The sequence below is a fragment of the Peromyscus leucopus genome, chromosome 7, assembly GCF_004664715.2.
Source record: "Peromyscus leucopus breed LL Stock chromosome 7, UCI_PerLeu_2.1, whole genome shotgun sequence".
Classification (NCBI taxonomy): domain Eukaryota; kingdom Metazoa; phylum Chordata; class Mammalia; order Rodentia; family Cricetidae; genus Peromyscus; species Peromyscus leucopus.
The window spans coordinates 51,463,813-51,478,714 of NC_051069.1; the positions used below are offsets into that span (position 1 = coordinate 51,463,813).

At 39.0% G+C, this 14,902-nt stretch overlaps 1 protein-coding gene across 6 annotated transcripts in view; it reads left to right on the forward strand.

The window, feature by feature from the left end:
* The window catches only part of LOC114695185 (zinc finger protein 26), a 34,511-nt gene extending 20,051 nt beyond the window's left edge, over positions 1 to 14,460 (forward strand). For 3 of the 6 annotated variants that reach the window (XM_028872397.2, XM_028872396.2, XM_028872398.2), the window contains exons 3-11: positions 3,417 to 3,550; positions 3,981 to 4,072; positions 4,640 to 4,748; positions 6,288 to 6,368; positions 7,712 to 7,797; positions 8,529 to 8,655; positions 10,024 to 10,107; positions 10,625 to 10,707; positions 11,537 to 14,460. In XM_028872397.2, the coding sequence (XP_028728230.1) occupies positions 3,526 to 3,550; positions 3,981 to 4,072; positions 4,640 to 4,748; positions 6,288 to 6,368; positions 7,712 to 7,797; positions 8,529 to 8,655; positions 10,024 to 10,107; positions 10,625 to 10,707; positions 11,537 to 13,813 (2,964 nt within the window). In that variant the 5' untranslated portion in view covers positions 3,417 to 3,525 and the 3' untranslated portion in view covers positions 13,814 to 14,460. Of the gene's footprint in view, positions 1 to 3,416; positions 3,551 to 3,980; positions 4,073 to 4,639; positions 4,749 to 6,287; positions 6,369 to 7,711; positions 7,798 to 8,528; positions 8,656 to 8,716; positions 8,804 to 9,754; positions 9,877 to 10,023; positions 10,108 to 10,624; positions 10,708 to 11,536 lie in introns of those variants that run through there. The other 3 variants (XM_028872399.2, XM_037207733.1, XM_037207732.1) reach the window with 3 other exon arrangements.
* The last annotated feature ends 442 nt before the right edge of the window (positions 14,461 to 14,902 follow it).

Below are 14,902 nucleotides of genomic sequence, written 5' to 3' on the forward strand. Positions count from 1 at the left end.
AGATGTTTCCTAGGTGGGGGAATTTTTATGTGATTGAGTCAGTAGTGTTAGTGAAAGGGACCTTTAAGTTTGCCCAAGACACCCCAAGACCAAGTTCTCAGCACAAAGGAGAGTTTTTTTTTTTTTTTTTTTTTTTTTTTTTTTTTTTTTTTTTTTTTTTTTTTTTTTTTTTGCCCCAGAGGACAAGTGTCAGGGAATAAGAGACAAAGACAGGAGATAGAGGATGAGGGAGAGGGAGAAGGGATATTTGCCCCAGAGGGACAAAGGACTGCCTCTGGATAGAGGAGACAGATGAGGCCCATAGGCAGATGGCAGTTTATAAAGGGAAAGGGAAAACTTGTGTTAGGATGAGGTGTTTAATTTTGACTGGGCATGTGAATTACGTGAGCCAAAAGGGGATTTAAATACTTTGATAGCTGGACCTTGGTGGTCAACCTCCTGGAGGAAGTGACCAAATAAGGGACCTGATGGCTAGCTTTAGGAATGTAATCTAATTTTTTTTTTTTAGCAAGGAAGAGGGAATGGGGAAAGGACAAGGTCTGCCAGAACCATGTTAGCTTTGACTGTCCTGGAACTTCCTCTGTAGACCAGACTAGCCTTTATCTCACAGAGATCCACCTGCCTCTATCTTCTGAGTGCTGAGATCAAAGGCATGCGCCACCACTGCCCAGCAGTGGTTCTTTTTTTTTTTTTTTTTTTTTTTTTTGTGTGTGTGTGTGTGTGTGTGTGTGTGTAGCCCTGGCTGTCCTTGATCTTGCTCTGTAGACCAGGCTGGCCTTGAACTCACAGATCCACCTGCCTCTGCCTCCCAAGTGCTGGGGTTAAAGATGTGTGCCACCACTGCCCGGCCTGTATTTCTTTTTAAAATTCTTAGCACATTGTTCAAGGTGTATTGTTAATTCCTCTATATTTGTCAACTTTGTAATTTTGCTTTCACTATAGTTTTCTAGTTTGAACCAGTGTAGTGTGAAAAGATAACTTGGACAGTTTAGTCTCCTTATATTTGTTAAGACTATCTGGCTTTTATCTTAGAGAATATGCCCTATCCATTTGGGGAAAATGTATTTTGCTATTGTTGGATGGCCTATCTTGAGGTTCTTTTGGTATAACATGTTTTCCTCATCCAGTGTTTCCATGGCTTTGTGTTTTGTTTAGTCAGGATGAACTATCTGTTGTTACACATTCCCTTTTTGACATCCACTATTATATAGCGGGCAGGAAGTATGTTCAGACTTGACACTCAAGTTGTTGTGTCTGCACATCTTTCTACCTGATGAATGGATCCCTGAATCTTTATGTAATGGTGTTTTGTATGTTCCTTTTTTTCTACCTGAGCACTGGCTGGAATGAAATACATAGTCTTCCTACTGTCAGACTTCAGTGAGGCTAAACTGTGGTTGCTACTTGCTCTAGTGTTTCTGTAAGACAAGGAGATTCTGGTCACAATGCCGTATAGTCAAGTAGAATTTAGAAAATATATTTATTTTGTGTATATGAATGTATCCTGAGTTTTTGTTGTTGTTAGCTTGATATAAGCTAGGTTCATCTGAGAAGAAGGGACCTCAGTTGAGAAACTATCTCCATAAGATTGGCCTATAGACAAACCTGTGAGGGCATTTTCTTGATTGATGATTGATGCAGAACGGTCCAGCCCACTATGGACAGCCCACAGTCTGTCCCTGGGCAGATGGTCTTGGGGTATATAAAAAAGTGGGCTGAGCAAGCAAGAAGAGGAAGCCAGGTGTTAATAATAAACAGCATTCTTCCATGGCCTCTGCTTCAGTTCCTGTTTCTAGGTCCTGCCTTGACTTTCCTCAGTCATGGGCTATTAACTGGAAGTGTAATATGAAATAAACCATTTCCTCAGCAAGTTGCTTTTGGTCACGATGTTTTATCACTGCAGTAGAATTGCTTGCTAAGATGGTGCTTTGTCTGCATGTATGTCTTGGTGTCACGTATTTACTGATGCCCAAGGATGCCCGCAAAAGGGTGTTAGATCCACTGGGACTAGAGTTGTAGATGGTTGTGAAGGTGATCTTAACTTCTGAGCCACTGCTGCAGCACAGAATGTTATGTTTTAAGTAACTTATGTGCTTACTTTCCTGAGTCCTATGGCACTTATTGTGGTGTATAATAATCATGCAAAATAACATTTCAGGGATAGTTATTCAGATTAATGTCAGTGTTCTCCCTTCCTCACTACTTTGTACTTGAACAGTCATTAATTTTGAGAGTATAGATTGCTTTTTTATATAATGATTATGATACCTGCTGTCAAGGATGACCCCAGCTTAGACTACTAGCAATAGTGGAGAGGGTGCCTGAGCTGTCTTACCCTGGTAATCAGATTGGTGAATATTCTAACCGTCATCATAGAGCCTTCATCTAGTAATTGATGGAAGCAGATGCAGAGATCCACAGCCAGGTACTGGGCTGAGCTCCAGGAGTCCAGAAGAAGAGAGGGAAGAAGGATTCTATGAGCAAGGGGCATCAAGATTTTGATGGGGAAATCTACAGAGACAAGTGAACCAAGCTCGTAGGAACTCACGAACTTTAGACAGACAGCTGTGGAGCTGTATGGGACTGGACTAGGCTCCCTGCATAAGGGAGACAGTTGCATAGCTTGGTCTGTTTAAGGGGCCCCTGGCAGTGGGATCAGGATCCATCCCTGGTGCATGAGCTGGCTTTTTGGAGCCCATTACCTATGGTGGGACACCTTGCACAGCCTTGATGTGGGAGGGAGGGGCTTGGACCTGACTCAACTGAATGTACCAGGCTTTGCTGACTTCCCATGGGAAGCCTTACCTTTTCAGAGGAGGGGATGGGGGGATGGGTTGTGGGGGAAGCCTTGCGGGGCAGTGGGAGGAGGGGAATCTGTGGTTGCTATATAAAATGAATAAAACATTTCTTAATAAAGAAAAAATAATATGGGTTCATTAACAGCACCTGCACTGACTAGAGCTGTGGATTGTAGTCTGGTTATCTTTTGCTTTACATCTAGTATCTACTTATGAATGAGTACATACTGTGTTTGTCTTTCAAAGTCTGGGTTACCTCACTCAGGATGATATTTTCTAGTTCCATCCATTTGCCTGGAAATTTGATGATATCATTGTTTTTCACTGCTGAATAGTACCCCATTGTGTAAATGTATCACATTTCTTTATCCATTCTTCGATTGAGGGGCATCTAGGTTGTTTCCAGGTGTTGGCTATTTTGATAATGCTGATATGAACATAGTTGAGCAAGTTTTCTTGTGGTATGATCGAGCATTCCTTGGGTATATGCCCAAGAGTGGTATCATTGATGAACCCATATTATAAGGTATACATTTTTAGTGGTTTCATTATCTCACCTGCAGAGAGCTAATATATGATGTTTGATGACTGCTAAGTGTTGCTTTTTGATTCATGCAGATTAAAGAGAAATGAATATCGTCATTTTCCCCCTTGATGCATAAGTTTCCCTGACGTGTCCTTGGAGTCACAGAAGAATTTGTTTACACATTTTACCATTAGTCAAAGGATGGACATTACCAGTTTGTCCTGTGGTAAGTCCTGTTGCTGCTGTGTTTGAATCTGATGTAGGTCCCTCCTACACAGTGTAGATCCAGAGGTCTGCCAGTCTGTTCTAGAGGGCTGAGGTGGGCCAAAGAGGGCTGTTTTGTATATCAGCCCTCTAGTATGTGCTTGGGAACGGGTACTGCATAATTCATTACTGATTTTTGTCATCAGGCAAGTTCAGAATTACGTTTCTCAGAACTTACATTTTCTTGGTGTTAAAGCAAAACTAATGTACTTTACTTGGTAGGCAAGACAGTTCACCATTGTGTCTCCTTGTTGTAAGAATTGCTGTGGCATTGTAGGTTACTAGAGTTATCTGAGTGAAATGAGTTATGTATTAATTGCAAACAGATGAACTCCCATCTCACAGTGAATGTGGGCTTTTTGGCAGCTCTGGATTGTTGTATCTTTTTCCAGGAAATCTGCTTTCTGGGGACCAAGTCTGCAGTCAAGGGGAAGAAACAGAGGGAGAAAGCATACTGGTTGATTGCCTGAAAAGCTCTAATAAGGTATGAAGAAGTTCCACAAACTGACATCATTACATATAGAGGTATACATCTTTCCATGCAGACCAACTTGTCTCCAGGGATCATCAAAGGGAATAAAGCCCCGACAAGGACTAATTACCTCGGAAGAGGAGCTTTTTCACACTGCTGTAATATGTTGTTATAGTCTTGACCCTGTGGTGCCAACTGCCAGTTTGTTTTGTAAAGTGTTCTGAAAAATAGTAAGAAAGTGAAAGTATCATTTTCTCAAAGACTTTGTTTTTCATATTTACCCCATTTTTACATTATGTCCAGGAATGTTATTAAAAAGAGGGAAGACGAGAAAGGTCAGTGTGTGGTGAGGTGAGAATGTTTGAAATGTGTCATTAAAGTCCATGGACAGAGTGTGAGTGTGAATACAGAGAAGCCTAGTCTAGGGCCCTGGAACCCCAGGGTAGGCAATAGGAGAGCTTGCAGCTCTCTCTATAGGCATTGAGTTCCCTGTCCTTAGTCTCCTGGGATGATTGGTGGGGATATTAACTTGGTTGAAGCAAGCATGTATGGCTGGTTTAGGATTTGGTGACCTTTCAGGATGGTGCTGTGGATTTCACTCAAGAGGAGTGTAGTACAAAGGATCCAACTCAGAACATCATACCCAGTGATGTGACAGTGGAGGATTATAAAAACCTGGCCTCTGTAGGTAAGTTGGTAGTTATTCTCACATGACAGATGCTTCATGTGGAGCAGGCACCTGTTATGTACTTAGTATGTTTAGGATCTTTGCTAAATCCAATGAGATAACAGTGACAGCAGTTTCTCTTCAAAAATATTTAAACATATGATATTAGTTTAATGGGGATTTATAGTAAACTCCAGTGTCTCATCACTGTTATGTGTGTGCTTCATTACTGAGCTGCATGCCTAGCACACTGTAGAATTTTTTTTTTTTTAAGCTTTAAGGTGGTGATGATCATGCACCTTTAATCCCAGCTCTCGGGAGGCAGAGGCAGGTGGATCTCTGAGTTTGAGGCTAGCCTGGTCTACAGAGTGAGTTCCAGGACAACCCAGGGCTGCTCAGAGAAACTGTCTAGAAAAACAAAAACAAGATTTATTTATTTTTATTGTTTTGTGTGTATGAGTGCAGGTGCACATGTGCCAACAACCATGTGGAAATCAGAGGACAATACACAGGGCGTCAGTTCTCTGCTCCCATCTTGTGGGAGGAAGGTTCATTCTCATTTCTGCCGCTGCACTCTGGCCAGTTCTCCTTTTTCTGCTTCTCATCTCATTCTAGGAGTGCCAGGGCTGGGATTACAGATGTCTGCCTTTGCATCTGACTTTTTAATATTTGGTGTCCTAGTTTGCTTCCTGTTGCTGTGATAAAACAGTAAATAAGCAACTTGGGGAGGAAAAGGTTTATTTGGCTTAAGGTTATAGTCCATCATCAAGAGAAGCCAAGGCAGGAACCTGTAGGCAGACCCTGAAACAAAAACCATGGAGGAACACTGCCTTACTCCCTTTGACTTGCTCATCTACTTTTTTTTTTTACACAGACCTGGCCCTTTTGTATCAATTAGCAATCAAAGGTTCTGAAAACATCCACAGGCTAATCTGATGGAGTCAGTTCTTCAGTTGAGGTTTCATCTTCCCAAGTGTGATGTTGTCAGTGAAGATGTGGGTTCTGCATATTGAACTAAGATTGTCAGTGTTACATGGGAAACTTTTTTACCCAATGAACTATCTTGATGGCCCACTCTGGTGGTTTTTAAAATGTGTATCATCTAGTTCTGTTGAAATGTATGTTCTTGTTGCCATCTTTGATCTATTGAATAGTACTTTCTAGTTAGTGTTCTATTTGTCTTATGACTTTATCTGAATTAGATGAACTATAATATTTATAAGTTAATGGTCTACTTTATTGACTAGCAAGTATTGCTGTGATTAATTTTTGTCTGATTAAATTGCTAGAGCTTCAGAAATACAAATATGAAATTGATTTGTATTTCAGTGGTCAGAAATCCTTGGGATCATGGGATAAGGCTTTGTCTTTTTTGGTCCATTTGAAATAATTACTGCTTTTATTAGAATTGTAGACCAAAAGCTGGGTTTGATTGTACATGCTGGTAATCCCAGTAGGTTTGCAAGTTTGAGGGGCTAGCCTGGGCTACCTGAGACCCAAATGTACTGAAACATAGAAAAGTTTGTCATCTCCTGTTAATGCAACTTTTTCTATGTATAGGATGTCAGACACTTACCAAACCCAGTGATTTGACTTGTTTGAAAGAAGAATTGGTGAGCACACAGAGAGAAGTTCTTCAAGGTGAATGTTTGTGAAGAACAACAGTGACCAATGGCATATATCATCAGTTTTCCTGTTGTTACTTTTTGTCTCCCCCAAAATCCCGTGATCGAATGAGATAACATTTTTTTCCAGAAGTTATGTATACGCTAAATAAATAAGATTTAAACAGAAGATAAGACTATAGATACTTATCTAAGTAAAATGTACAGAGGTACATTCTCAATTCAAATTCTAAAATCAACCACCTTCATAGGAAAAAACCTTGATTAAAAATTTCAAGCTTGGGGCTGGAGAGATGGCTCAGTAGTTAAGAACACCTACTGCTCTTCCAGCGGTCCTGAGTTCAATTCCCAGCAACCACATGGTGACTCACAACCATCTATAATGAGATCTGGTGCCCTCTTCTGGCCTATAAACATATGTGCAGATAGAACATTGTATACATAATAAGTAAAATCTTTAAAAAAAAAATTTCAAGCTTAATTATTCTTCCTTAAAAATTTCATTTTCATATTGGACAAAAAAAAAATCAAAATTATCTTGAAAAATAAAGTATGGCTTAAAGTTAATCAATTGCTTCAACACCATAATGTATGAATGCAACTTAGTTATTATCATTCTGATTTAACCACTGTCCTTAATTCAAGATTCAAGTGAAACCTTGTATACACCTACAGGGGACACTGACCATATTCCTTTGCCTCAAACAGGAATAAGTACTAGCAGACCTCTGAGAAGTTAGGTCTAATGAGATAGCATTTTATGTTTCAAGTTCATTATCTTTTTTTGTTTGGTTGGTTTTTTGAGTTACTGTTTGTCCCTTACTGGCCTGGAACTTCCTTTGTATGCTAGGCCAGCCTTGAACTCGAGGCAAGAGATTCACTTGCCTCTGACTGCCTCCTGGAGTGCCAAGCTCATTGTTTTATGAACTTTTCTTTTTTCATCTCTCTCTCTCTCTCTCTCTCTCTCACTCTCTCTCTCTCTCTGGGATTTGCCTCAAATGCATGCTCGCTCTCTCTCTCTCTCTCTCTCTCTCTCTCTCTCTCTCTCTCTCTCTCTCTTTCTATTATGGTGTAGTTTTAAATAGTTGATTCTCCAGTCTTAGATTCGTGTGTGCTGGGATTGTAGGTGTGCATCATCATACTGTGCTGTACTTTCATGCTATTTCTTCCTTTTTCTCTTTGGTGACAAGTTTTTGTTTTATTACCATGTATTAGTTTTAATAGAATTATATGTAGCAAAATTTCCTCTAAATCTTTAGTTTGCTTACCAGGTTTATTTAGAAAACCATGGAGATACTTTTAACTTGCTATACTGTTCTGTTATTTAAATCTAATCTTATTTTGTGGGTTCAATTCCAGAATTAGAAAAACAACTACAAACCAAAGATTTAGCACTAGAGCAGGATTTTTTGACAAGACATACCTTCATGGAGACTCAGCAGGTGGTAAGTTCAACAAAAAAGTTTATTTCCTATTTTATGCACTTAGCCAGGATTGATAAATTTCTTTGTAAGAAGTCAGGACATGAAGAGAAATGGGTTTCTTGGTAGAAGGAATGATCTCTTATCATGTACTCTGAAGAGGAGTATTAGAGGATCTAAAGTTAATGTGAAATTGGCCAAGAAGACATTTTCTCATAGGTAGACATGCCCTCACAGCAAAACAAATCAGCAAACCAAAAACCCATGCCATGACTGATTGCTTGGTTGAATTTTCCCCAAAGGCACATATTTAGGTGAGGGATTACCCTGAAAATATTTCAGTATTTTAGTAATCATGTGTCTTGACTTCTGTTAGTGTTTAAATATTTATTATTTTATGTGTTCTGACAAATGATAAAGATGAAAATCCCCATTTTTAAAGAAGTAAATTCATTTATAATCACATAACAAGTTTGAAATGCTTGGGAGCATGTCACAGCATAGGGGAGTAGGATGAATAGAGTTCCCTGTGTAGTTGGGGCAGTGTAAGTTTATTTGTAAGAGCTGCCAAAATCTATGAGTATAAAAGGTGTAGAGAGTGAGTGTAGATAGAGAGATGCTCTAGAAATACTGAGACTTGAGATAGATTATGGGGACCTCAGACTCCTTTATAGGCATGGATTTTACTTCGTCATTCTCCATTGAGCATAGATGATGTTTGCTTTGCTCAAGCTGGTGTTTATGTGATGGTTCAGGATGCAGTGACCTTTGAAGATGTGGCTGTGGACTTTACCCAGGAAGAGTGGACTTCACTGGATCCTATTCAGAGAAATCTCTACAGAGATGTGATGCTGGAGAACTACCAGAACCTGGCCACAGTAGGTAAGACTGCCATCATTTGTTCTAGATTCATAAGATAACAAATAGTGTTCTAGAATGTGATATCAGCTCAGAAAACAGTGGGAAATAGCAGATTAAATCCTTTCCTTAATATAATTATCCCACCATGGTAGTTCTCAACTAAATCATGGTTAGTAGCATCACTATTACTATACTAATAGTGTTATTTTGATATTCTTTCTCTTTTTGATTTTTGTTCTGTGGCAGGGTCTTACTCTATAACTCTAGCTGACTTCAAGCACTCAGCATTCTACCTCAGTCTTCTGAGAGCTAAGATTACAGATGTGCTCTATCACACCTGGCTGTTGTTTTTATTTTAACAGTTTTTGTGAATCTGTTTCTGAAGGACTAGTGCTATCATTTTTTCCATATAAGAATGCAGACCCATGGCTGGGTATGTTTCTTTGTGGTAGAGTGCTTGTTTAGACATATGTGGCCTTGGGTTTGGTCTGTATCTCTGGGGAGCAGGGGTAGTAGTAACTTTATAAAACTTTCATTACTTATACTAGATCTTATTGAAAGAAATAATTTAGTGCATTTTATTTTACATTTTTTTAAAGCATAGAATTTTCATTAATAATGGATGCATAGGACCATTGCATGCCATTAATAGTATTTATTTGTTTATGGGCAGTAGTGGGGATTAAATTTAGGACCTTATACAGTCTAGGCAAGTGCTCTACTATAGTACAAGTCCTAATTGTCTTAATAAAAACCCGGAATCAGATATAGGGGTAAATGCTTAAAGATCAGAGAGACAGAGACACAGCCATTTCTTACCTCTACTGAATTCTCAGCCTGAAAGGGAGCTGAGCTCCTATCTCCTCCTGCCTTATATTCCTCTCTTTGCCCAGCCATTTCACTTCTTGTCTCTACCTCTCTAGTACTGGAATTAAAGGTGTGAGATTCCAAGGGCTAGGATCAAAGGTGTGTGCTACCACTGCCTGGCCTCTATGGCTAACTAGTGGCTTAGCTCTACACTCTGATCTTCAGGCAAGCTTTATTTGTTAGGTCACAAACAAAATATCACCACACTCTACTTCAGCCATTTTTTTTTTTTTTTTTGGCTTGAGACAGGTCTCACTATTTAGCTTTGTAGCCATGATTGGCCTGAAAGTCTTGATCCTCTTGCCTCAGCCTTGTGAGTGATGAGATTACATCAACAGACTTGGTCTTCACTAGTGTTTTTTAAATGTGGGTTTGGTAGGTCACAGAAAACTTCTAGTCACCAATAGCATAAATATTTGTATTCTGAGCTGTTAATAATTTTAAATATTTCTTGAGAAATGTGTTTTTCTATCATTGGAGAGTTTATGAGACGTTTCCATTGATGTATTTGTCTCTGTTTAGGAGGTCAGTTGTTCAAACCTAGCCTGATCTCTTGGCTGGAGCGGAAAGTAGAGTTGACAGTAATGGAGCAAGGAATTCTCCAAGGTTAGTATTTGTTGAAAACATTTCTTGTCATTGTCAAGTTCCTTATGTTTGGAAGTGTGTCAAGGGAACTGTTAGAAGGACCACCTTGAATCTGAGGTCCTTGGAACACAATTTAATTTTAATAGAAAAAGCTAATGTATAGCATCTGTGACGTACTTTTTTTTTTTCCTTTTCTCTATTTTATTTACCATCCCATTTAGTTTTAGTAGAAAAATTTAATTGTTACAGCTTTGACACCATATCCTATGTTTGCCATATTTTAGATTTAGATGCTTTAATCTCTCTTTGCCTTATTGTTTAATGTGTTTCAATATGAAAAAAATATAAATGAATTTCTTGCCTGGAACTCAACTTATAGAACAGGCTGACCTTGAACTCAGACATCTGCTTGCCTTTCCTCCTTAAAGGTGTGTACCACCACCCCTGGCCACATGAGATGGGTTTGTGCCTGTTTTTAAAAATTGAACTTTCCATTTGTTGTGCAAATCCTTATATATGTTTTCCGGTCTCACTTTAGAATGGGAACTGCACCTTAAGACAAAAGGGACAGCACTTCAGCAGGATGTATTTTGGTCCGATGTGTCAAATGGAATGCAACTGGTAAGGCTCACAAATGAAATTGCTTTTCTTTTATGTTTATGGGAGCTTTGCCTGCACATAAGTCTGTGTATCATGTGCATTTCTGGTGCTTTTGGAGAACAGACTAGGGCATCTGATTCCCTGGAACTGGAGTTATAGACAAGTGTGAACTGCCATGTGGATGCTGGGAAACTAACCTGGGTCCTTTGGAAGAGCAGCAGGTGCTCTGAGCCAGCTCTCCAGCCCCAGAATATTTCTTTTTCTTTCTTTCTTTCTTTTTCTTTTCTTTTTTTTTTTTTTTAATTTTGAGAATATCTCATACAATGTATTTTGATAATAATCAACTCCCACTTCTCCTAAGTCCTCCAAGATTCACCTTCACTTTTTCACCCCAACTCGACATCCTTTTTTAAGACTATAAATAGCCTATCAATTTGAATTTGTGCTAACCAAACTTCCTTGGTGTATATAGGGCCATTCCTGAAGCATAGTTGACATAACTCCTTGGGGGAACAAGGGTATTTCTTACTGTCCAATTTCAGGGAAGATTAGGAATTCATTAATAAAAATAGATATAAATGAAAGATATTTGGTAGAAATAGCTATCACAGGCAAGGGAACTCTTCTTTTTCCCTCTTTTTCTGTTTACTCCTTTTATCAGAGAGGGGCTCACTAGCACTTAAAATAAATAGCCTTCACTTGTGACTTTTGCTTCAGCCTCCAGAGTGTTGGGATTACAGTAGGAAACCAACATATTCAGCATAAATTAGTGCATCAGAATTCCCACAAGTATACATTCCTATACAAGCCTGAAAAATCCTTTAATCATCTTTTTACCCTTTATCAATAGGGAAGAGAACACAAGAGAGGGGTGCTTGGTGACTCTATACAAGTTGGAACAGTTTTCAGTGAAGATTCATGCCCTGAGACTCACATAAGTACTTCAAATACAGATAACACTTCAGAGTGTAATTTGTATGGAAAAGACTTTTTGCCACCACTTAAAGAAAATTCTACCGAAGAGAACATTCTTCAGTTGAACCAGTGTGTAAAACCCTTCACCGTGACTCCAGATGTTTCCCAGAAAATGTGCACTGTGGAAAAATTCTTTGAATGCTGCGAATGTGGGAAAATTTTCATTAATCAGTTAGAACTGCAGGCACATAGTTCTTCTCATAGTGAAAAGAATCTTCACAAATCAGAGCAGTGTGAGCAAGCTTTTACTCATTCTATAAGCCATGACGATCATGTTGTAATTCCCACTGAAAAAAAATACTATGAATGTAAGAAGTGTGAAAAAATCTTTACACATCCTATCTACCTTAATATCCATATGCAAAGCCACACCTCGGAGAAGCCCTATGACTGTAAGGAATGTGGGAAAGCCTTCACTGAGCGCTCGAGCTTAATTGTACATCTACGACAACACACGCGAGAGAAGTCTTATGAGTGCAAGGAATGTGGGAAAACCTTTATTCAACCCTCACGCCTTACAGAACATATGAGAAGTCATACAGGAGAGAAACCATATCAGTGTGACCAGTGTGGGAATGCCTTTGCATCTTCTTCTTACCTTACTACGCATTTGAGAACTCATACTGGAGAGAAGCCCTTTGAGTGTAACATATGTGGGAAGGCATTTACACGTTCTTCTTACCTGTTAGGTCACATACGAACTCACACAGGAGAAAAACCCTATGAATGTAAAGTATGTGGGAAAGCGTTCAGTGGCCGTTCTTGGCTTACGATACACTTACGAAAACATACTGGAGAGAGGCCCTATCCATGTACAGAATGTGAGAAAGCCTTCACCAGCTTTGCTCAATTAACTGAACATATAAAAACTCACACTGGTGAGAAGCCCTTCCGGTGTAAGGTATGTGCAAGGACCTTCAGAAATTCCTCATGCCTTAAGACCCACTTTCGAATTCACACTGGAATAAAACCATACAAATGTAATTACTGTGGGAAAGACTTCACAGCACGTTCAGGCCTTACTAAGCATGTACTAATTCACAATGGTGAGAAACCCTATGAGTGTAAGGAATGTGGGAAAGCCTTCAGTACATCTTCTGGCCTTGTTGAACATATAAGAATTCATACAGGAGAGAAGCCCTTTGAATGTTACCAGTGTGGGAAAGCCTTGGCTCATTCCTCATCTCTTGTTGGACATTTAAGAACTCACACAGGAGAGAAACCCTTTGAGTGTAATCAGTGTGACAAAACATTTACACGATCTTCTTATCTTCGTATTCATATGCGAACTCACACCGGAGAGAAACCATATGAATGTAAAGAATGTGGGAAAACTTTCCCTGAGCGCTCATGCCTTACTAAACACATAAGAACACATACTGGTGAAAGGCCCTATGAATGTAAGGAATGTGGGAAAGGCTTTATTAGTTTTGCTCAACTTACTGTACACATGAAAACTCACAGTTCTGAGAGACCTTTTCAGTGTAAGGTGTGCACAAAATCCTTTAGAAACTCATCATCCCTTGAGACCCACTTTCGAATTCACACTGGAGTAAAACCCTATAAATGCACTTACTGTGGGAAAGACTTCACTGCTCGTTCAGGCCTTACTATACATTTACGAAATCACACTGGCGAAAAGTCCTATGCATGCCAAGAATGTGGAAAAGCCTTTAGCACTTCCTCAGGCCTTATTGCACATATAAGAAGTCACAAAGGAGAGAAACCGTTTGAATGTGACCACTGTGGGAAAGCCTTTGCTTCTTCCTCTTATCTTAATGTGCATTTGAAAATTCACACTGGAGAAAAGCCCTTTCAGTGTACTGTATGTGGAAAAACATTTACATGTTCTTCTTATCTTCCCGTTCATATGCGAACGCACACTGGAGAGAAGCCTTTTCAGTGTATAATATGTGGAAAGTCATTTTTATGGTCCTCGTACCTTCGAGTTCACATGCGAATTCACACTGGAGAGAAACCCTATGTATGCCAGTACTGTGGAAAAGCCTTTACAGAGCACTCAGGCCTTAATAAACATTTACGGAAACATGCAGGAGAGAAACCATATGAATATAAGGAACGTGGGGAAGCCTTCACTACTTCTGCTGATGCTAATAAACATGAAAATCCCCATTGGGGGGAAAACCTTTGAATGTAAGGAATTCAGAAAATTGTTCTGGAGGCCCTTGATCAATCTTTTGCAATCAGAATTTGGTCTATACAAGTTTTATTAATATAATAAGCAATGTATGAAAGCATTCAGTTTTCACTAATTGCTGTAAAAACTCATTCTGAGGATGCTCTGAGTTTAAGGATCATGGGAGAGATCAAAATCTCACAATATGTGAACTCAGTCAAGGTTTGTAGTATAGGAAATGAAAACCTTTAGTGTTTCTATGTGTGTTGATGCAAGACATATAGAAATGTCATAGATTTTAAGTTTTTTTGTTCGCTTGTGATCTCACAGTTGAGAAAAATTTTTCTGAAGTTTCGGAAATAACTTTTTACATTTGACTTTATGTGGTGTTTACAGACTGAACACAAACTACGTATGTGTAATAGGGGATTTGCTTTATTTGGATGGCAACACATAGATTTCCTGGGTGCTTCTAGATGAACTTTGAATATTTCTATATTTGTGTATTTTTATGACTTCAATTATAAATTTCTAAGTTCTATTATAGGTTTTCCTTTTTAAAAATATTCCTATTTGTATGATTGAAAACTATTGTTTATACCTAGTGTCTCGTATATGTCCCATGTTGGCATTGTGAACTAATGAACACAAACTCTCATCTACTCACTACTTGTTATTTTATTTGTTGTGCCATGCACGTCCTCTGCACTGTCTGCTTCCCTCCCTTTTGTCTTTTTTTCGAGTCAGTCTTACTTTGTGACCTAGACTAGTATGAAAATCATGTAGCTTAGACTGGTCTTGACCTCATGGCATTCCTGGCTCAGTCTCCTGAGTGCTGAGATTACAGGCACAAGCCACCATACCTGGCTCTGTCCACTATCATAAGTATATACTTTGCTAGCACTGAAATCACTGTGTTTTTACAGAGTGTTCAAGTACTTACATAAGTAGGTTGGATCTGACCAATACAACCCCTTTATTTGAGTTCCCAGTCTCTGGTAGCCATTATCTCATTATCTGATTAGAGTTCAGCTTTTCTTTAGACTATTTGTTAAGTTATGTAGCATCTGTATTAACTACCTAGGTTTTTATTTTTTTGTGACA